We start from the raw sequence: 22,585 nt of genomic DNA on the forward strand, positions 1-22,585 counted from the left end.
TCAGGTTGGGCAGCACTCTGAGCAACCTTGGTGCAGTTGAAGATGTCCCTGGTCATTGCAGGGGGTTGGACTAGGTGGCCTTTCAAGGTCCTTTCAAAGCAAACTTTTCAATGATTCTGTGATTCTGTGTTGCATGCATGCATATCAATCTGTATGCACACACACACACATATAAACCAGCATAGGGTGTTCTGTGAAGGGATTCCCTTTGGAATTCATGCTGGTTTTTCATTTTCATTTTTGTGGTCTTTCATTTTTTGATCATAGAATATAATGAAAATATAACTGACCAAAAGGTTTTTTTGAAATTGTAATACTGGGATCCTTTTGCCAGGTGGTGAGCTTTGTGGTGAAGACTAGGTCACTATGAAGCTTTCCTTAAAAAACAAAGTGGGTTTTTGTACTTTGCAGGTTTCATATCTCTAATAGGTGCTACATGAGGATGTATTTTAGGATTATGTGGTTTGTCCTGCACAAAGTAATTCTCATGTGCCATGTATTTCCTGGAACTGAGTGGTTTATTCAAAATACAATGTAGTGTGGATATGTGGTTAGATGCTGGGGCAAAATTCAGAGCTAAGTTCTCAGTGCAGACTCCAGCTATAGATTGGAGCCTTTTGGATTTGGGTATTTTCTTCAGGTCTTGTTTCTACTTCAGTCAGTAGCTGACAAGAGCACAACTCTGCTGATATAAGGGGGAATGGTCAGAGGGTGTGAAGGGTGGGAGGACAGCATTATATTCCCAGTTTTGCTGTTAAATTGGCCAGAAATTGTTGCTGCTGTAACAGATTGAACCAAGCGTAAATGAAAGGATTGCTTGAAGAATCAAAACAATTTGTGATTGTCCGGACAACTCCCTCGAATGCCATGTGCCTTTCATGTCTGTCTGTCTGTCTGCTTCTGTGGGACAGGACTGTCTGGTGCTTGGAGCAGGTGACCTGGGCCCCTGCCCGTGGGCGATTCCCTGGTTTGGCCATGCATGTCCCACCCTTCAGGGCTTATGTGGAGCTTGGTACTCAGTGGATAAAATCATCAAAGGGAAAGTGCTTTGGGAGGGCAGGATGTAAAAACCTCAAACCTGAAGTGTTTGCAGTTCATTGTATTGGCTGCTGTTTTAAGTCTTGGGTGCTATTTTAAGTGTTGGGCTTTGTCATTTCTTCGTTAGCGGTACCAAAGAAGATGGAGATGGCAGAAAATGTCTGATGCAATCGTTATTATTAAAAGCAGTGGCACAAAAACAAAGAGACCTTTCAGGTGGTAATTGCTTTCATAAGCCATTCCTGGGGATTGAACTCTGAGACCTCTACAACTTGATCTAATAGGGACAGCCCCTGCAGTCATAGCAGAAACATGTGTGTCTGACATGCTGTGCGGTACCTGTTACAGCAGCAGGTCTGTGAAATCTTCCTTTGTAACAGCTGTTCAGCCCAAAACCCAGCAGAGGTGGATGAATGCTCTGTGTGTGTAGCTCCACTGACAGCCAGCACGTTCACCCTGGGATGGAAGAGATGCTCTGGCCCTTGGCTGAGGCTCGGGCAGAGCGGGTGCATCTCCTCTCTGCAGGCAGGGCAGATGTAGCATTACTGGCCAGCTTGTAAGGGGTGTTTGGCTGTCAGGGAAGCTGCTCCCTGTGCTGTCTGTCAGAAGCTGCAAGGAAGAAAAGACATCAGTCTCTGGGCTTTCCAGTCAAGCCTTGCATGGGCCCCCCCAGAGTGAGGTCCAGGGACAAGTAATTCATATATTCTTGCCACAGTGAGAGTGAAAGGTAACCTCACAAGAGGGTAAGCTCAGCTTGGGGAGGGTACTGATGTAGCTGCATGGCTCTTAAAACACAAGATTTTTGTACCCATGGATTACTGCAGCATTACTTTTGACTCCTCCCTCTTTGGACTGTGGCCACCAGCACATTTTCAGGTAGTAAATGACATTCTAAAATTGGCAATTCACTTGAATTGGACCAAGTTATGTCACCTGCCTTATGAGCACCCGCTCTGAAGTAAGTTCTTGGAGGAAAACTGAAAAATAGGGCAATACTGTTTTGGAAACCTGCTGTGAAAATGAGATTCACAGTTAGAGCTTGGCACAAAGGTGAGAGTTAGAAAATACGGTTTTATAAGGAAGGCAGGCTAAAGACACAAAATAGAATGTTATACTTAATGGAAGATTTGGATTGCTTCTGGCCAGAGGAAGGTTACTGTAACGTTTTAATCCTGGAATTACCAGCGTAGAGACTGTGCTATATTCCCCTGATTTTCTGAAAGTTATCTGGTGCAACTATAATGGGTGCATGAAAAAAATCAGTGCAAAGGGGCGTCCCTTTCAGAAACTTCTTTTGTTCTTGCTTCTGTTCTTGGGTTCATGTGGAAACTCTAAAACCCCATTAAGGCAGTTAAATTCACCAACACCTGTTATCTATCTATGCATGACAAAAATCTTGGAAATCCTCTCTGGAAATGTGGGGGTAAAATTAAGGACAGGCACAAACAGGGCAGGAAGAAAGTATAGAGCTCACCGTGCTGGAGGTAGAAATATAAATGGGTAGAACAAGATCTGTGTTTTACACTTGTTCTTTCAACTTGTGTCTACACTTTTCATTTTAAAAAATCCATAATAAACCTTTGCCTATGGTATAATGTAAATTAATGTGTGACCAGACCCCCTCATGTCCAACGAGTATACAACTTTCTCTAGTTTTGATGGTTCCAAATTTTTTTAAATGTGTGCATACAGAAAAGTGTAAGCTAGAAATACAGCTTTTACTTCTGTTTTTTTTTCCCCAGCATACATGCTGACTAAATTATGTGGAAAAGCCTTTTTCTTTCCACTGTTTCACCCTTGAGATCTAGTATTTTCCTGGTCTTGTCAGTGTTGTTGTTCCACGCTTTTTGCCAGCAATCCTGATCTGTATTCTTTAGGTTCCTTTTGGAACAGTGAATCCTTTTGCGAGAAGATTATTCCTTGATGCCCTGAAGCAGGAAATATCAACAATAGTCTGCAGATGTATTGAAATCTGTGAAAATATTTATAGAATGGCAATAATTGCCACAGGACGTGGGAAGCAACAGGTAACTCAATAATAGCCCTTTCCATAGCATCTCTCCTGTGGCAAAAGATGTCTAATCATGTAATACCTACATTATAGCATTTCAGGTTCCTTTGCAGGTTTTAGCCCTGCTTCATCCGTGATGGAACTAAGCCCCAGACTGTGTGTTGTTCATGGATGGGAAGTGAGTACCTGCAGCTCACCCTTGTTTGAAGTCCGGGATGTTTGGGCTCGCGCTGTCTCACGCTGGGTGCCCAGAAGTGTAGGCATGAAATCAGGTTTTGGAAACTGAGAGCTGAATGACTTCCCAGCGTCACATGCTGGGTTTGTTGCAGGGCCAGGAATCCAGCCCAAATCTCCTGGCTCCCTACCCACTCCCTGAGCAGCAAGGCCAGTCCTCAGCTCTGTTTCAAGGGATCCTAGAGAGCACTGGCATTTTAGCAAGTCAGCTGGCAACTTCACTCTGTTTTGTTTAGAATGGTTCACATTCTTCCATCTAATTCCCACACTGAAAATTTCCAGCTTCCTATTTTTCCCAAGCTGTCCCAGCAAGACATACTGAATATGCAGCTATGGTGGCACACACGTGCTTTTCCTGAAGCAGCCCCTCAAAGTTTCTTCTGGATGTTTGTTTTACTTCAGTTCCCGTAATCCCCAAAGTGACATTAAACAGATTTTTTTGTTTAACCTTTGTATGAAACTCTCTCTCTCTCTGTGTCCCTTTATTTGTAAGGATATGTGGTTTTAGTTACATTTTGCTACATTCCCTTGTGTGTGGAGGAGACACTGTATAAATGAAAACACATTATAATTATTACACACCACGCACAAATGTCTCCTCAGACATCTCCCATGCATGCCTTCTCTAGAACATATTTTTGAATGTGCACATCACTGAATTTTCAAACCCGTTCATGTAGTAAATAACTTCTTTCTCTCTACAAGTTTTCAGAAACAGGAGGGCTGCTCACTCAAAGTCTTGGAAGTGCATCTCAGAGGAGTGACTGAGAGCAGGAGTAGGAGCCTTGCTAGCCCATTTCCTGATGCTGAATCTCTCTGTACAAAGCTGGCACTGGGCTTGACTGAAGAACTGCATGCTGTCAGCACGAGCGAAGTCAAGACAGAGAAAAAGCTGGCTTCTGCTTCAAGGGAGGAAGTTATTTTGCTGGAACAGCATAAATCCTTAATAGGATTTCTTGCTTCCCCTGCAGTGTAGAGACTCAGGCAATTCCCTCTTTCATCCCACACCTTGCCTGCTGCAAGGATGGTGCACATATCCTCAGACAGCAGCTTTCTGAGGTCCACACCTGCAAGCAAACCTCTAACCCCTCTATGCAATGCAGCTTGCTTCCCTCTCCTGCAAGATGAGCAATTCCTATCTTCTCTGTGGATACACTAGGTTTTTGGGTTTGTTTTTTTTTTTTTTTTGCAGGACAAACCCACTTTTCTTTGCAAGAACTTTGTAGTTGTCCAGTAAAGCAGAGGTTGAATTACAGATGTACAGCTGTTCCACCTACAGAAATTCCCTATCCCTGTCTAGTCCATATATTGCCAGAGAGAATAAATATGTTCAAGAGGCTGGGGAAGGAATCTCCAGGACTGTAAATATTCTTTTGGATTGTAGTGTAAAATAGATAATTTTAATTTTCTCTATTTGAGTGGCAGTCGGAAGAACTTAACCTGCTGGATTTCTCCCACTGAGTATGTGTCTTCTCTTTAGTTTCAAGGGGAAAATAAATACCTTTTTTTCTTTAAAAAAAAAAAAAAAGCTGTCTCCTGTAGACTGTTCAGTTGTGTGTGGTAAGTTCTGCACAAGGTTTAGTGCATGAACTAAATAGAGACAGTATTTACATGTTTTCACTGGAGGATATTTATGCACATGTTCTATGGCCAGAGAGTGCCATTAGCATAAAGGTGTGAGTGGGGAGGGGAGGCAGCTCTGTCCCTGCAGGGCACCTGCCCTGATGCCCACCCTGTGCCCGGGGTACAGTTTGGCCACAGGAGAGGCCAAAGCCTCAGTCTTCCAAGCACTGGTTGCTTCTGAGGAAAATGCCCTTCTCTTTGAATGTTCACCAGGAATGAGAATCACTCAGTACCTGCTCGTTTCCTTCTTCAGGTGTGATCCTGAGACCAGGTGTGATCACCAGGTGTGATCCTGGTGACAGTGTCACGCCATGTGACACTGTAGGTGTATGATCTTTCAAAGATGACATCAACCCACTCTGTGGCAAAAGAAGCAAGCAGTCCTGCCCTCCCTCTGCTCTCCATAGCAAACTGGATTGAAATCTGGTTGGCATTAGAAGTCAAAATATCCAAGTGCCTTCCTGAAGTCTGCAGGATCGTAGTGATCTGAGCTGGGCAGCTTTATCCAGCCCAGCTGCACCTGCTGTGGGAACAGTGACTTCTAAATCCATGTTTGAAGGGCTGCAAAATGTGGGTGTTTCAATCTGGACTCTCAGAACAACTCAGGGCCAAATTCTCTGGTGCCAGTCATTCATGGGCTTGTACTGCTGCTTTCTGAGTAGATGAGGTGTTAGATAAGCACCTACTTTTTCCAGATAATTTAACCCCTTGGAGTTATGTTTCTGGTGGCTACAACATTTTTCATGTCCAGCGCAGGAAAGGAAAAACACAGTTTTCCACAGGCACCTCTGAAATCTGATTCCTTGTTTTGAAGCCTAGGTGTGGGCTGAGCTATTTGGAGGATGAAATTGCCACTGGTGGAGTGCAGGATGTGCTCAGAAAGCCTCACCATGGGTGGAAAGTCATTCTGGTGACAGCTTGCACTGGCTGTGTTGATGTAAAGCAAGTTTTGATTTTGGTTAGCTCTGCTGGGCAGGCAGAGCTGTGGGAGGAGGAGATGGATGCTATTCTAGTGTCTGTACCAAAATGTCACATTAGAGTTCGTGTTGGCGAGAGAAGCAGGAAAAAAGCACAGCTTTTTTTGGAAAGCTTTTGGATAGCTTTGGCAGTTAAAATATCTATATAATATGCTTTGAAAACTGAGGCAAAGTCAATGAAAATGAACAAATTTGAATAAAGTGCACTAGCAGCTTCAGTTACTTTTCCAGTTGTTCTTTTTTTTCCTTTTTGGGAAGGATTTACAAAGCAGCAAATGCTAGCACAAATACTGGAAACTTCATCTGTTACAAATCAGGTAATTTTTCACAGAGCCATCTTTCGAACTAATGCTTTGTTACCAGTTTTTAACACACTGATTTTTTTTCCTTTTTTTATTATCATGTTCTTGCACTTCAGGCCTTGACCTGATAACACAGGGGCTTTGGCAGCATCTTAGCTTAGTGTAGTTCCTGTGCAGGAGGCTGATGTTCATTCCCTGTGCAGTTGTGCCCTCGGCCTGTGGCAGTGAACTTACAAACAAGATCTGTAACAGGATACCTTTGTATTCTGCAGTTCAAATTGCACGTAAGTGATTGGTGCTAGAATGAAGCCGAGGTATAAAATTATCTCCTTTTTGGTACAAATGTATATGCAGTCTATCTCCCAGACAGCTTGAATAGGTTTAGCTTAAATCTCTTGCCCCCAGAATTAACAGGAAATTCCTTCATTGAAGTGTGACGGTATAGAAGATAAGTTCTGAAATTGGTTAAATTGGTGTAATCTCCTGATATAGACAGGGCTTTATTTATGGTGCTTCAACCTTTACTAAGTTTATTTTCAATATAAAACACAGTAAGCATATGCTTGAAAAAAAAAGTTTTTTCTCTTTGGTTTGGAAACTGTGAAAACTATGAAGATGATGCAATTATACACTTGGGCATTATTCCCAAAAAGTTTAGTATTTGAATCCACTGTATTTGAGCAGGAGCAACATTTAATTGGCAGCAGAAGTATTTGATGGTTGAAAGAATGAAAAAAGCAAGCAGATTTTAATTTTGATCCCAATTCAGCAAAAATGAGTAGGAATATACTTGCTTTCAGGCACCTGGTTTAGTGCTTTACTGAATGGAGGTAAATCTGCACTGCAGATTTACTGTTTTCACCCTGTCACTCAGCCCCTCCTGCACCTATTTCCCTTTCTGTAAGGTAAAGGAAAAATAGTGGCTGTCAGGGTTGTGGGGTTTAAGGGATGGGTGTATGTGCTTGCTTTGCAAGTCTAGAGTGGAGGAAAAGCTGACCATTATTATTTTTATTAGACTAGACTTTAAAAGAACCTCTTTGAAGAGTCTGTTAGGAAGGATAAAAACTATAATGAATTTGGATTTATTCCAATGGTTTACTGTTTCCTTTGGAAACGTACATGTCAAGCTTTGCTGGCAGTGATTTAACTGACAGGAGGGTCTTGATCTGACCCAGTCTGATGCTGGTCCCTGTGACCTTCACTGAGGTGCAGAATGTGCCCAACACAGCAGTAACCAGTGCATCTCCATTTCCTCCAGTCATTTACTCCTGGAGAATTAAGAACCACTGCAGCAACAGTTTAACTGTACTTTGAGTATTTGATTTCCTTTGGCAGTTGATGTAATGATTACAGAGTGTGGAACAAGCTAAAAGGAATCTATATCCGGAGCAAAAACGAGGTCCAGGCCTGTGAGATGTGGAGACATAAATCTTGGTTTGGGATGGCTCCACTGGGACGGGGTTAGCTGGACACTCCTTTAGAGAGGATGAAGGTGCTCCATGCTTTCCAAGATGGGAGTGAGGAAGAGAACACTTAAAGTCATCCAACTGTTTCCATCCCCTGGTCTGTCCTAAAATCTCTGCAGAGAAGTTGCTTTGACTTGCTCTGCCTCCTTGCTCATGTTGTCAGAGAACTTTGTGTTCTTACGCTTCCTAATCTTCAAGGAGGGCTGATGGGTGTGCTCATAACCATCATAATCTGAGCCTAGAGTTCTCATACAAATCCTGCAGGCAGCATCAGCTCCCCAGCAGGACCAGGGCTGCCCTGCTGTCACTGCTTCAGGGGTCTGTGCTGTGGTCAGATACAGCAGGTCGCAAACCAGCTCCCAGGGTTGGCCTCTGGAAAACAAAGAAGGGATGTATGCTGTTCTTTTCACTTTTCTCACGTCTTACTCTCCTCTAGGGTTAATCCTTCGTGTAAATTTAACATTTGGGAAAGCTAGACATTAGCTCGATGGCCTTAAGGGATGTCTTTCATTCTTGGAAATCTCATGTTGGGGAGCAGCAGTGTGGGCTTCTTAATCCTGCATGGGCTTGTGTTTCAACCTGACCCCCCATGGCTCCTTTGAGGGGGCCTGGGGAACATTTTCTGAAGATGAAATTCTTAGTGCAGTTTAAGGAGATGGGGTGCTTGTCTGGCAAGGAAGCTGTGACACCGTGGGCATCTTAAATAAGCTGCTGGTCGGTCAGCAGAGGATAATGCTTGGTACTTCTTTCAAATATATGTATCTAGATTTGTTAGATTTATAATTATACGTAGTAGAACTGGTCTAATTTCTTATGGGACTTTCCCATATAAATAGAGGACGCTAAGAAGGTTTCAGCTTGTGATTATGGATGATTGCTGAAGCCCCAGAAACCCTGGTATTATGGTAGTCGTGGGAACAAGAAGTGCAAAATTTGGGCCAGACATGTCCTGGTTTAGGACTCTGGCTCTCAACTGAGGCTGCCAACATGCAAATAGATTTCTCATGTAAAATGGAACTGGATGGCTTGGATCTGTCCATGGGAATATCACAAATGTGGAGAGTTTCCAGACAGCTATATACCTGCAGGGATGGGTCTGTGTTGCTTCTTTCCCAATCTCAGAAAATCTAAAGCAACTTTGTTTCAGCATATGCAGCTTCTGCTAAGTCTCTTGCACTTTTCTTTGGGACATCTTGTGCTGGTCTCAGTGGACCAAGTTGGCTCGACACTAGGATTTAATCTGCTGTAAGAGTGAGTATGAACTGGATCCCCTTGAGAGGAAGGAGGATCATGTCCTGGTTAATCTTTGGAGTTTGCTTCTTTACTTGTAGCGGGTGAGATGGTCTTGCTCCAAGTGAGCTCATTGCCTGTCATGGAATACTGTGTTGAAAATGACAATGTTCATTAGGCTACACATATATTTTGTATCTTTCACAAATGAGAAATTGCTTTATTCATATAATCATTATCCTGTGTACATATTCTGGTTTTAAAAGGCAAAAATGTTTAGTATCTGGCTGGTTTTGTTGTCTGGTACTTCTGCTTTACTAGCAAGCTTCCTCCATTCTTGCTCTCCCTCGTGAGGCACTTCAGGGACAGCTGTCACTGAGTCTGCTGAGACTGGCAGGTATATCTTGGCATTTGCTGCACTACATGCCCTGGTGACAGTGAGGCTGGATGTCATTGGCCAGGGGAGTCATGGAAAAATGAAAGGGCAAGGTAGTGGTGAAAGGAAATCTGGATCTGTCAGCAGGGGTGACAGGTGATGAGATGCAGAAAAAGGTACTGCATGAGCACATCAGGAGATAAAACCGAGCCTGTAAGTACCAAAAGAAACAAGCAGGATATAAGCAGAAATAATCTGCCTTTCCAGCAGAGACAGACAGTGCGTAACAATTCAGTGAGGCGAGGCAATGTCAAGACAAAAGGGCAGACATGAAGGACTGATATACTGGGATACTTTAAGGAGGTTTCATTACACCTTCTGTGACACCCCAGCTGTGTCTGGACCGATGGAGGTGGCTCCAGTTGCTGGTTAAGTAATAATTGGAATACAAATAAATGAATGCATTAAGATCTGGGAAGGTTGACACCAGCACAGCAATGTGGTGGTACAGTGCTGAGAGAGGACAGGCTGGCAGCAGGGGAGCAGCACAGAACCAGACTAGTCAGGGTGTGGTGAGATAAAAGATGATTTAGGTTTCTGTGTGAAGACTGCAATTTACCTTCAAGTGATTTTGGCTTTTTTTTTTCTTTTTCTTTTTTTTTTTTTTTTTTTTAATCTACACTCCCTCTAAAACTGGTTCAGCTGAATGGGCAAGTATGTGACTTTAATGAGATTCCTGAAGTCTTAGTAAGAGCTGTGGTTAAAGCCTGTCTGCCAGAAGCAGATGGATAGCAGGACGTTATGATACATCTCTTGATGCTGTCAGCAGTAGGTCCATGGCACAGAACCAGAGGGCAGGGATTTCCCTTGGAGCAGCACATGGAAAGCCTTCTTCCTGGGTGTGCTGGTTTTGGCTGGAGTAAAGTTAATTTTCGTCATAGTAGCTGGTATGGGGCTGTGTTTTGGATTTGGGCTGAAAACACTGTTGATAACTCAGGGATATTTTGGTTATTGCTGAGCAGGGCTTGCTCAGAGTCAAGGCCTTTCCTGCCTGTCACCCCACCCTGCCAGTGAGTGGGCTGGGGGTGCACAAGGAGTTGGGAGGGATTAAAGCCAGGACAGCTGATCCCAACCCACCCAAAGGATACCCCAGACCACATGAAGTTGTGCTCAGCAATGCAAGCTGGGGCAAGGAGGAGGAGGAGGAGGAGGAGGAAGAGGGGTTAAACCATGACATTGGGCAGTGCATCTCTACTGGCTGCTTAAGCAGAGGAGACTCCAGTGAATATCCTTCGCATCTTGAGAAGTGTCTTGTGTCAGAGAAAGCAATAAGTGTTTCTGGATGCACTGGGCATTGTGAGGCATTAAAAGCAAGCATTGAACTCCAGTCAAGCTGCAAGAATAAACAGGAACTCAAGCTCTTGATCATTACAGCAAGAATGTATGTCCAGTTCTCCCCTGACCAGAAGAAATCAGACAAGTTGCAGAAATGAGGAACGCTGGAGTTACGTGGAAGTGATGTTTTCTTCCAACACTCCTTCTAGTACTAGATAAAGATCTGTGTCACATTTGGGGACATCCTGAATTTTTAAGAAACAATAAGGGTAGGACAAGGAATTTGCATGAGTAACCCTCCCTTTCTCATTTATCAGGGCTGGCTTCCAGCAAGGGTTCAACTCTTTTCACGGTCTGCCAAATCTTTGCAAATGATCTCATGGACGTGACCTCCCTTTCTTGGAGTCTTGCAGCTTCCCTCCAGCCAACATGGCAGGGACAGTGTTGAGAAAGCAGTGATAGCTCTCCATTTGCTTCACTGTGGCTTTGGAAACTGGATGTGTAAATTTATGCTTCATGAACAGTTGTCACCTCTGAAAAGCTAACAAAGGCAAACACAGGTACAAATTTCAGGCAGCCAGCCAACACAGGAGACAGTTGCCTAGGGCAGCAGACTGTTGAATGCAGCAGAATGCCAAGGCTTACTAAGATGAAGGCTTGCTGCCGCTGCTCTGCCCTCTTAGAAGCATTAGACCTTTAGTCTAAAGGTTGAGATTCATGTCCTGTTTTCAGCCAACAGCTCCTTACTTGGACCAGGTGATCCTTAGCGCTCTGGGTGCAAGCATCAGACCTGCAGTGCTCAAGCAGGTTCACTTCTGCTGTTTGAGTGATCCATACTCACTGGAAGGGGTGGGATGGGACCTTTTTCCACAGAAGTAATAGCAACCTGTGGTTTTTGAGGTCTTCCTCCTGCTCTTCTTCCTCCTCCTAGTGTAGCAGGAGTGGTCTGAGTTGGTGTAAGTGGGCTGCTGCTGGTTTGAGGTGAAAGCGGGAGTCATTTGGATGGGGAAGGATGGACAGGGATGGCCAGGTGGGGTGAGGGGTCTGCCTGCAGTGAGGTTGGGCTGTCCTACCTAATGTTTCGCTGACTCCGTTCATCCCAGCCCAACAACAGGCCCGCTTCACCCCACCTCTCATCCTCACAGAATTTCACTGATGTCTCCTACCCAGCCCTTCTTGAGCAAACAACTTCTCAAAGCTGTTTGAACCAATCCTGTAGTTGGGCTTAAAAAATAACCCAAGCTTTTTATTTACAAAATCAAAACCTCGCATTCAGGATTTTGGTGGCAAGTAGAAACAGATGCAAGAGGGGAAGACCATATTCTTCAGACCACCAGCCAAGTGCTTTTCAGCTTTTGGTGTGGAAGTTGCTGGCTGAGCCTAAATCCCTGCAGCAATGCCTCACCTGCTATTATCACTTTATCTGAAGTCATAAACACAGCCAGTGAAAAAATTATTTCCAGCACCTTAAAAATTACTCACTTCCATAATTCACATATTAGCTCAATGGCAGTTGCTTTCACCAGCAGCAGATTTTAGGTAGAATTCAGAGTTTGAGACCTCTCCTGCTGAAGGAACTCCTTTAGTTGCTACCTTTGACAGGATATTAGGCTGGCTGCCTAAGCCATCTTATCCCATACAGCAATACTTATGTCTTGTGTTTCAAAATAAGATGACAAGCTCTTGCTTGTGCTCGTTGGCAGTCAGGTTGCTACCAGCAGCATTCTAACACTTCACTGTTGTTAATCATCGTCTGCCTGTGCATATTAATACTCAAAATGAGATACACCATTAATGCCGTGTGTTTCTGGACCAAGTTTCACGTGAGCATCTCCCAGGCTTTCCCAGCTGGAAAGGTTTTGGTTTCCACCATGCCGTGGTGCTGTCAGTGGGTCACCAGTGCAGGGCTGCCTGTGCTGTGTCCCGGCTGCCCTGTGAGCGCTGCGACTGCGCACATGTGCTCAGAGAAGCTCACACGGACATTGACATCACCTGTATTTGTGGAACTGCCTCATCAGCTGCTGCCGTCTCACATTTCTGGCTGGGAGAGGCACCCGGGCGGCTCGCCATGGTTTACTCCTTTCTCAGAATCCGCAGGGTGAGGGTAAAGCTTGGAGATACACTTCTCCCATCATGTCATCTATTTACACGGCACATGCCTTGTGTGTGTGTGAGACAGTGAGGGCTTTTATTTTTTTCCCCTTGCCCTAGTTCTTCTTTCTGGCTGTGGCGAGATGGAAAGGTGGGACGCTCTCATCTCTGCCAGCGAAAAGGTTTTCTGTATCTGAGGCTGGCTTGGAAATTCTTTAGGTGACATCACACCATGTCTGTGCAGACTCATTGTTTGTCATGGAAAAGCCATTCATCCATACATAACTTCCTTCCTCCCCAGACTTGGGGAGATAAACTTTCCATTCTGTCTATTCCCTATAGAAACAGACCCAAAACATGTATGCGTGGCTATACACACATACACCTCGCCATCCCTCCGTCACGCTCGTGGCTGTGGGAGGAGGAAAAGGGAGGATATAGAAGATGTGAATAAAGTCACCCTGTTTTCTTCAGACATGGATCCTGCTGTGCCCAAGCAGTAAAATTCCCCTCCCACTGAGGTGCTGGGTCACACAAGGCTTTTTTGTCCTGAGGCTAATTCTGGCACTTGCAGCCCCACATCTGCCTGCCAGGTGAGATGGGCCACCAGCTGCAGGTACAGCACATCTGGATGGGGGAGGAAGCGAAGCGTGCTGCAAACAAACACAGCAAGTCCACCGTGGCGGGTGCGAGGAATTCGATAAAAAATATACTTCAGCAGTCTGAGCTGCCGAGGCCGGTGATTCATGTCTCGGGTGCTGCTCGCAAGGCAGACGGCAAGGCTGGGTACTCGTGTGCCCCGCAGCCTGGGGGGACTCGCACGTCCAGCCTGCCTTTGGGGACCCGCTGCTGCAGGGGCAGGGCTGGGGGGACAGCAGGCCTGCTGAGGAGGCTGGGGCAGGAGGGGCATTTTTCCGTGGAAGAGAGGTGTGAAGCGTGTGGTGCAGGGTAGGACGGGACAGTGGGAAGCCTTGTAGAGATGGAGGCAGCGTCGATGGTGTGATAAGGTGGCTGTTTCCCTACGACATGAAGGAGGCAGGGTGTGAGGAGCGCGTCAGAAGTACCTGCACGGTGCGGGACGCCAGCATTTGCTTTCTGCCGGTGTCCAGGAGAGACAGGGCTGAGGAGCTGCCGGATTGCCCTGCCTTTGAGGTTCGCGGTGACTCCAGTGGGGAAGGGAGAGGGTGTTTGGACAAGATGAGCCTTCGAAGCTTTTCTCCCGTCCGCCTCCCCTGCCCATAAAGGCATTAGGCTCCGGTGCCAGCCCTGTCTGCACTCGTCGCTGGCGGCCCGGCCGAGCCTCGCAGGCCCCCCGCCCGGGGCACGGGGCTGGGGCCGTGGCGTGGGGCCCTTCGGAGGCCGTTCTGGGGAGGGGGCCGCTCATTTCCGAGCCGCCTCTGCATTACAAAGGCAGCGGGGCCAGCGCGGCGCTTTGATGTGCCCCGCCGGCTCCCCGCACACCTGCGGCCGCGGGGCTCCCGGCACGGCCGGACCGGGGCGCGCTTCCAAGGCTCCCGGAGACGGGGGCTGCCCGGAGGCTCCGGGAGACCCTCCCGACGCCCGCAAAGGCGAGAACAGCCCTGCCGTCTGTGCGCTCCCCCCGGGCCGGACGGGGAGGCTCCGGCGGCGGCGGCGGAGCCCCGGCAGCGCGGCCCCTGCCCCGGGGCCGGGGGCGGGCGGGAGGCAGGGCCGCCGCCGGAGCCCCCGGGAGGCGGCGGCCGGGGGAGGGTCCTGCGGGGTGGGAGGGGGCGGCAGCCGGGCTGAGCTCGCCGCGCCCCCGCCGCTCGCAGGCCCCGCTCCAGGGCTTCTCCTCGGCGCTTCTCCGCAGGGCGCCCCGTCCCGGCGGCCGGCTCCGCGGGGGCTGCCCCCGCAGCCCACCATGACCGGGCCGAGGCTGGCCCTCGCCGCCGCGCTCCTCTGCAGCTGCACCTCGCCAGTGGCCGACGCCAACTCCTGGTGGTAAGTGAGGGGAGCCGGCGGCGCCTTTGTCCGCCGCGGGCCGGGGACCGGGACCGTCCGAGCCGTGCGGCTGCTCCTGCCCCGCGCCCTCCGCGGGAACTTCCCTGCCTGCCGGGCTTCTTTCGCAGCAGCTCGCTTCTCTACAGGTTTCCCCCCTCCCGCTGTCTCTGCGCAGTTTCGGGAGTGGTGGGACTCAGCCCCTCTCCTCCAGGCATTTCTGGGCTCCTTTTGTACGGGCTCGCTGAAATGCCGTCCGGGCTTTAGGATGTAGGGAATGCGTAGGGAGTGGATGGGTAAGGTTTCCTACCCGCTGCCAAAAGCCCTGGGAGCAGCCGCGGAGCCCCTTCCCCCGAAGAGCGGAAAATAGCCTGGCTCCAAGGCAGGCATCGCTCGCTGGCGCTGTGTAAAATAGCTGCTGGCTTTCTTCTGCAGGGAAAGTGCTGAGCTTTCTCTCTGCCCCCTCCCCATCCCGGGTGTCCTCTGTGTTTAAACTCGGGTTACAAACGAACAGTGTTACTCCCGCTAAAGCGCCCTGGAAAAGCCTCGCATCTGGCAGAGCTGTGGAGGGAGGCAGCTGACATGAGAAATGCTCCCGGGCTCCCGGAGCGGGGCTGGGCTGGGCCGGGCTGGGCTGGGCCGGTGGGGAGAGGTGTCGGGCGCTTCGCGGAGGGGCCTCTCCCTCCACACTCCCTGGGATGTGTTTTTCTCATCGTAGGTCTTTGGCCATGAACCCCATCCAGAGGCCTGAGATGTACATCATCGGCGCCCAGCCGGTGTGCAGCCAGCTGCCGGGGCTGTCCCCCGGGCAGCGCAAGCTCTGCCAGCTCTACCAGGAGCACATGGTGTTCATCGGGGAAGGGGCCCGCAGCGCCATCAAGGAGTGCCAGTACCAGTTTCGGCAGCGGCGGTGGAACTGCAGCACGGTGGATAACACTTCCGTCTTTGGGAGGGTCATGAAAATAGGTAGGAGCACCTGGAAGTACAGAAGTACACCCAGCAGTACAGGGACGTGCTGGGCGCAGGCCGCTCTGTCCCTCTGTCCCGTCCTTCAAATGCACACGCAGGAGTGATGAGCCCCATTAGCGCGGCTCCTAAAGCCGCCTTTAGCGATCTTTCCCATTCCCTGGTGTGCAGGCGCTGCCCGAGTGCTGCCTGCGAGCTGCCTGTGCCTGCCTGGTGGCACCGATGCTCCTCGGCCACAGCAGGAGCCAGCGGGGGGGGGCGAGGGGGACGCAGTTTCTTTTAGGGGGAGCACGGGAAGGTCAGGAAGAGGGGGGCTGCCTCTCTTTGGTGTGCTTCTTTAAAGGTAATGAGGGAAGAAGCTGGAGGCAGGAACAATGGCCCCGTGTTATCGTTCCCAACATCTCAGACAGGGAATGCAGCCCTGAGATGTGGGAAATATGGACTCTCCGGGCATGGAAATTCCCCCACTTCCCCGTACTGCCACTTTCTGTGTAAACCCAAGAGATTTTTATAATTCCTGCCCTGCTGGCCGTAAAAGGCACATTGACAGGCCATTGCTGCACTTGAATTGAGGTGTGACCTAGCTACATTGTCCCAGCTCCTTTTGAAATGCAGTCATCTGATGGCAAGAAACTGAGAAATCCGGGCTCGGTTTGATATGTCCGACAGCCAGGCCAATAAAGAAAAGGTGTTAAAACAGCCACACACACACACACACACTCCCTCACTCCCTCACTCTCCACAACCCCTGTCTGAAGGTTTTGTTTCCCACCCACAAAGCCAATCATTTACACAGAAGAATCAGAACTATTTCTCGGTTGTGAACTCGAGGGATGGAAAAAGACCTTCAGCTCCTGTGGCCACAGTATTGCTCACACTGGTTTTGGCTTCACTCTCAAAAGAACTGCATAAGCAGCAGGACACGGAGAGACAACGCATCTTTAATACCTCTGGGGCGTTTAAGAGATAGGGCACAAAGTCCTGTGATCTCTTCTGTTTGATCCTGAAATTCGTGTGTCACCCTAGAGAATTCTAGGGATATTTCTGCACGTGTTACTCGATCTTGCAGAATTCCTAATTCAGCACACCAGAGCTGTTCTAATTCCTCCCTTTCTGCCCAGCTCATACCCCAACAGTTCTTCTCTGGGGTGCTCCCCTGGGACATGGCGTTTCCTGGAAATACTTGCAGTTCCTGACACACATCCAAGGCATCTGTGCATCCTTGATCTCTCACTTTCTGATAGCAAGGGTGGTGGCCAGATGGGGTTGCATGCAATCCCAGATTGTTAAAACTTGTGCTTCGGGGGATGAAAACTGAAATTTCATCCACCAAAGGACAGAAAATACACCTCCATCTCTCCTTTCTGATGTCACTCCCTCACGTGTAACTTCTCCTAAAGAATGCTGTAAATTTCAAATTCCCAAAGAAATACTTGTGACTCCACAAGGATGCAATAAAGTAGGAATCTTCCCTTTTGGAGCAATCCTCCTTCTCCAGTAGCTTCCTGCAACTCTGGGTTAGTGCAGTGAGAGGGTCCACATGTGGAAAAGAGAAGTAAGGGTGTAGTAGGAGAGAGCAGAGATCAGAGCTGAAGGATGAAAAGCTGTCAGTAAGAGTCAGAATGTGTGGAGGAAGAAGGACCTAGAGTGGATAGTGGAAGTGGAAGGATTTCTGAATTAATTTGATCCTATGAGTTAAGATTGAGAGTAGATTTCTTTGTGTTTTGGTGAAGGCAGAGTTGTTGTAGGTGTGTGATGGGTATGGCCACTAGTCCTGCTCCTGCCATTTGGTTTGTGTGCGCATGCATTTTTTGAGTGCTGTTGTATCTGTGGTAGGAATCTGCTGGTGGCAGTGTCTGAGGTGGCTGCCCGCAGTTGCCCACTCTTTGCAAACCCATCCCAACAGAGTTTTGGAACCATTCTCTGGTCGGTTAGAGCACATTCAGGTGTTCATGCTCCAGCACCAGACTGCGCAAAAGAAAAATGTCACTAAAGGTGTCCTGGGGTATTCCAGGATCTTGGGTGATTCATGGCTGTTATCTGTGTCAGTGATAAGCTGCTGTGGAGGGAGATGCTGCCTCTCCTCTTTTTTTATAGCCTCACCTTCCGCTTTTACATTTTCCTACACTGTAATGAGTCATTGCTTATCATTGCAGCAAATAGATTTTCCATACTGGGGAAGAAGACAAAGCCTTTCAATCTCTTAGGTTATGCCAGAGTCATTCTTCCCTGGGTTCCTACTGTGTGTCTGTCTCCTGTTTTCAACCTCTGAGCCCCAAATCTGGACCACAGCCCTTTTTCTGTACTCTGTGCCAATGGCACGAGAAAGGTCTGGAGACCAGAATATCTGCAAGAGTGCACAGACATGCCAGATTGCTGTGGAGAGGGAGAGGAAGGGAGATAAGAAGGACCCAGAAGGTGCATAGTGTGCCAACAACCCTTGCTGCCCACCCACCGATGTGAGCATGGCACATATTAAGTGATTTCTGGAGCTGCACCAGATTGTGAGAGGGGAGGAGAACCTGACTTGGCCAAAGCCTGGGAGATCCGTGTGAGAGCACTTAGAAACCTGGAAGATCAGTTTCCTTTCCCCTTCACAGAACTTGACTCTGCTCAGGAACAGGAGAGCTGGTTGGTCTGTGTTTAATCATTACACCTTCATTTTGTGCTTTTCATGGGAGTGAGGCAGTCCAGTGATACAAAGCTTTTGGAGGGGCACCCGTAGCCCTGAAGTAGGCTGCTTTGGAGTGTTGTTTTTTCCTAGTGTGTGTGTTGTTATGAGACTTCCTCCTAGCTTTTAAATGGAGTTTATTCAGTAACAATATATAATGATGTAAAAAATTATCCTCCCAAAGTTGCTTCCTGTTCTGTCAATACAGGTTTTAGACTGCACGTGTGTGTATATATAGCTCTATACATTATATACAGACACATTCCTTACTGCTGCATTTATGAGGGGGAGAGGACAGAGCACCCCAAAAGGTCATGTTAGAATTTCCTCAGGGGAGGAGAGAACATATCTCCTCCAGAGGAATCCTAAATGCAAGGCTGGGGTTTCCAGGTTAGTCCAGTCATTTCTGGAGCCAAAGATCTTATCTCTTCTGCCCTTTCAAATGCTAAAAGAGGGGAGAAAAAAAAGGCAGTCATAAAAGCAGAGAACAAAGAGATTTTTTTTTTCCTCTTGTTTTTCTTCGAGATCTACAAACTTTGGGGTAATGCTTTTAAAAACAACGAGCTGAAACGAGAACTTTTTTCATTAAAAAAAGTTGAAGCGACACACTTTTGTGTGCCCGACGGGGGGTGCGTTCTTCTCCCATTTCCTTCTCGAGCAGCTCCAGGGAGGCGAGCCCTGGGAGCCGAGCCCTGCCTGGGTGCCCCGGGAGGCGCATCCCCGGCTGTGCCCCGAGAGCCGCATCCCGGGCGGTGCCCCGGGAGCAGCCGCATCCCCGGCGGTGCCCCGGGAGCAGCCGCATCTCCAGCGGTGCCCCGGGAGCAGCCGCATCCCCGGCGGTGCCCCGGGAGCCGCATCCCCAGCGGTGCCCCGGGAGCAGCCGCATCCCCGGCGGTGCCCCGGGAGCCGCATCCCCGCTCCCCGGCGGGCGGGCACAGGAGGGCAGCAGAGCTCCGCCGAGCTCCCCGCCGCCGGGCACAGCTCCCGGGGCCCGCAGCCATGGGGGAGAGGCCAGAACCAATTCGGGAATAAAACCCCAGTCCTTGGAGACGGCAGCAGAGGTGCAGGACAGGGCTGAACTTTGAGAGGACGAGCGAAAACTCGAGTACTTTTCCAAGTATTTGCTTTGTGTGGAGGGAACCCCACCCTGCTGTGACTTGTTCCAGCCTCTTGTCTCACCACCATCCTCAGCAGCCTGAACAACTCGTGCAGATGCAGGGGCTGCACACTGAGTTGTGCTGCTACATCTGACAGGTGGAGATAGTTAAAATGTGGAGAGTAAAAGTGTAAATCCCAGTGTCTTTTCAGGGATCTCAGTCAGGCTGTAAGGATGCTAAGCACCTGGAGTCATGCAGTCTCTGTTGCACAAGCTGTCACAGTGTGAGGTCCTTTCCTGTGCGTGTATTTTGATCTCTATAGACAGGGAAGTCCTCTCCTTCAAAAGGATGATTGGTGTGTCCTCAGGGCTTTCTCCATACAGGTAGGGACAAAACTAACCCATGTTAGTTTAAACTAAACCCATGGTTTAGTTTAACATGGAAAACAAACTAAATGAGTAAAAGCTTAATTTTGGTTACTGAAGAATTACCCTGACTCCCTTACAGGCCAGTGTCATCTGAGTTGCCTTAACTAGGAGTCACTCCTCTGTACCTCTTGGACCAGGGAGGTTTGGTGAGCATAGGTCTCTTCTAATGACCTGCGAGTAAAGACCCCCCTTCTGTGTTATGTGTCCTGTAGCATTTTATCAGCTGTGTTCCAGAAGAGAAACCCTTAGTGTTCATCTCTCGTTTAGGTGGGGTAAAAAAAATCTAAAGTTTTTCTGCCAGGTGGAGGCCATTTACAGCCTTGCCTTTGTCTTGGGTCATTACCACTAAGCTGGTGATAAGCTGCTATTAATTAGGGATTGTCAGCACGTGCAAATTGGAACAAGAGCACACCAAATGCGTCAGCTCAGCCCTGCTGAGGGAGCTGGCACTGAGAGCCTCCTGAGCTGGTGATAAACTATGCTTTGAGGATCTGCCCTTTGAAGTCAGCAAAATTTGCTTGAGAGCATCTTTGCTGGGGTTTGGTGTAAGTAGCCCTTCACAATTAGATTGCTTATTCTAATGAGGCTTTGGCAGTTGTTCTTTTTATCACCTGCAAGTTTGGTGATGAGCTCAATGGCTCTGAAGGTGTTGGTTCAGCTATTTATTAGACATGTGGTGGGAGTGCAGGTGTGAATTGCCTCCTTGTCCCTCTCCCTCTCTGCAGACACTCAGCACTCGTGGTGCTGGCCTCGTGCAGTGCTCTGGCTGTGCTGGTGCCCCGGTCACAGTGGGGCTGAATTCCTGCCAGGAATACCGAGCTGAGACCTGATCCAGCTGCTTGGCTGCGTAGGGCATGCACGCCAAGCAGGGCAGTCCCTAGTAAACCTGCTAATGGAAAAGTCTTTTTATTTATTACGGTCTACATGGGAGTTTTACTTCTTCCAGCACCGTGGTTCTGCAGGCAGTGGAAGAGCCCCTGCCTTGATGTTGCAGTGTAAAAATGAGTTTCCTTCACTCTATCTACAAATAATTTTCAGCTGACCTTGGGTAAAATAAAGTAAGTCCAATGAAGAGGAGCCCCCAAAGTCTGCATGTCCCAATTTAATGAAAGCCATTCCAGAGCACTAACTGGCTTAAGCAGAGTTCTCCTTTTGCACAGACCCAACCTCATTACTTGTTCTTAATGATTATTGGCAAACACAATGGCTAAGTCAGCAGCTGTATTTTCAGCAAGTGAGCAACCCTTCTGCTGGTTTAGAGTTTCCTCTAGGTTAGAAGGAAAGGATAAGTGAAGGGGAAAGAGGATGAGCAGTCCCTGCCTCTGGAGTTGCTATCCAGAACAGGATGGAGCCCTTGCCCTTGACCATCGTGTCCTTTAGTTCCACTAAATCACAGAATTTCTAGGTTGGAAGAGACCTTTAAGATCATCGAGTCCAGCCCATGTTCTAACACCTCAACTAGATCATGGCACCAAGTGCCACATCCAGTCTATTTTTAAACACATCCAGGGATGGTGACTCCACCACCTCCCTGGGCAGATGATTCCAGTATTTGACCACTCTTTCTGTGAAAAACTTCCTCCTTAATTCTAGCCTGTATCTCCCTTGGCGCAGCTTGAGACTGCGTCCTCTTGTTCTGTCTGTTGTTGCCTGGAGAAAGAGACCGACCCCCGCTCAGCACAGCCACCCTTCAGGAATTCCGTGGAGCCCGTTTGCGTGCTCCTGGCTGTGTGTAGCACACAGAATGAGACCTACGTGAGGTTAACTTGCTCTCCCCCCTCTCTCTCTCCCAGGTAGCCGAGAGACCGCTTTCACCTACGCGGTGAGCGCGGCCGGCGTGGTGAACGCCATCAGCCGCGCGTGCCGCGAGGGCGAGCTGTCCAGCTGCGGCTGCAGCCGCACCGCCCGGCCCAAGGACCTGCCCCGGGACTGGCTGTGGGGCGGCTGCGGGGACAACGTGGAGTACGGCTACCGCTTCGCCAAGGAGTTCGTGGACGCCAAGGAGAGGGAGAAGAACTACGTGCGGGGTTCGGAGGAGCAGGCTCGCATGCTGATGAACCTGCAGAACAACGAGGCTGGCCGCAGGGTAAGAGCGGTGCTGGCCCTTTTTTTTTCTCAGAGAGAGAGTCAGAAGGCTTGGGGGTAGCTGGATATCAAATTCTGTGGGGGTTTGATGGGGGATAATCCAGTGATGCCCCAGTAAAAGCATACAGTCACGTTTTCTGCATTTTTGTGAATATTACAGACAGTGTTGACAGTATTCTGGTTTTAATGTCAGGCTTCTGTTGCCAGCTAAAGCCAGTGAATTTTGGGCTCTCTTGAGATACTGTGTGGCACACATATGTTGACATTTAAGCCCTTTCTAAATAAGCTAGGTGCTTTTATGGCCCATTTTTAAGGTTTATGTCTAAGAAATTAGCTTCCCAGAGCTCTGAGAGTAACAGGCTGGTGGTGAAAAGAAGAATCTTTTGGCATGTAGAGTTGTCTTCTACTACCATCATTTAGATTTTTGGGAATGTAAGGCCAGGAGCCTGGATATCTCTGAAACTCAGGCCCTGTTCAGTTACCTTGGCACTGGGCACAATAAATAGTTTGCATTTAGGTGGCAAACATTTTCTGAGAAGATTCACACTTTTGATCTGAGGACCCCTAGGGATGGAGAATCCATCACTCCCCTTTGTAGTATGATACCAGCATTAATGACTGTTTCAACTCTGAACCTAATTATCATTTGTATTTATCTGACACTGGCTTCCAGTCAGTTCTTTTTCTGACTTTTACAGC

At 48.4% G+C, this 22,585-nt stretch overlaps 1 protein-coding gene across 4 annotated transcripts in view; it reads left to right on the forward strand.

Annotated features, from left to right (window-relative positions):
- Window positions 1-22,585, forward strand: part of WNT5B (Wnt family member 5B) — a 70,242-nt gene that overhangs the window by 39,796 nt on the left and 7,861 nt on the right. For 2 of the 4 annotated variants that reach the window (XM_038154282.1, XM_038154281.1), the window contains exons 2-4: window positions 14,512-14,642; window positions 15,358-15,605; window positions 21,595-21,887. In XM_038154282.1, coding sequence (XP_038010210.1) covers window positions 14,512-14,642; window positions 15,358-15,605; window positions 21,595-21,887 — 672 coding nt within the window. Of the gene's footprint in view, window positions 1-10,513; window positions 13,836-13,864; window positions 14,643-15,357; window positions 15,606-21,594; window positions 21,888-22,585 lie in introns of those variants that run through there. The other 2 variants (XM_038154280.1, XM_038154279.1) reach the window with 2 other exon arrangements.

Source organism: Motacilla alba, chromosome 1A (genome assembly GCF_015832195.1).
Source record: "Motacilla alba alba isolate MOTALB_02 chromosome 1A, Motacilla_alba_V1.0_pri, whole genome shotgun sequence".
NCBI classification, from domain to species: Eukaryota; Metazoa; Chordata; class Aves; order Passeriformes; family Motacillidae; genus Motacilla; species Motacilla alba.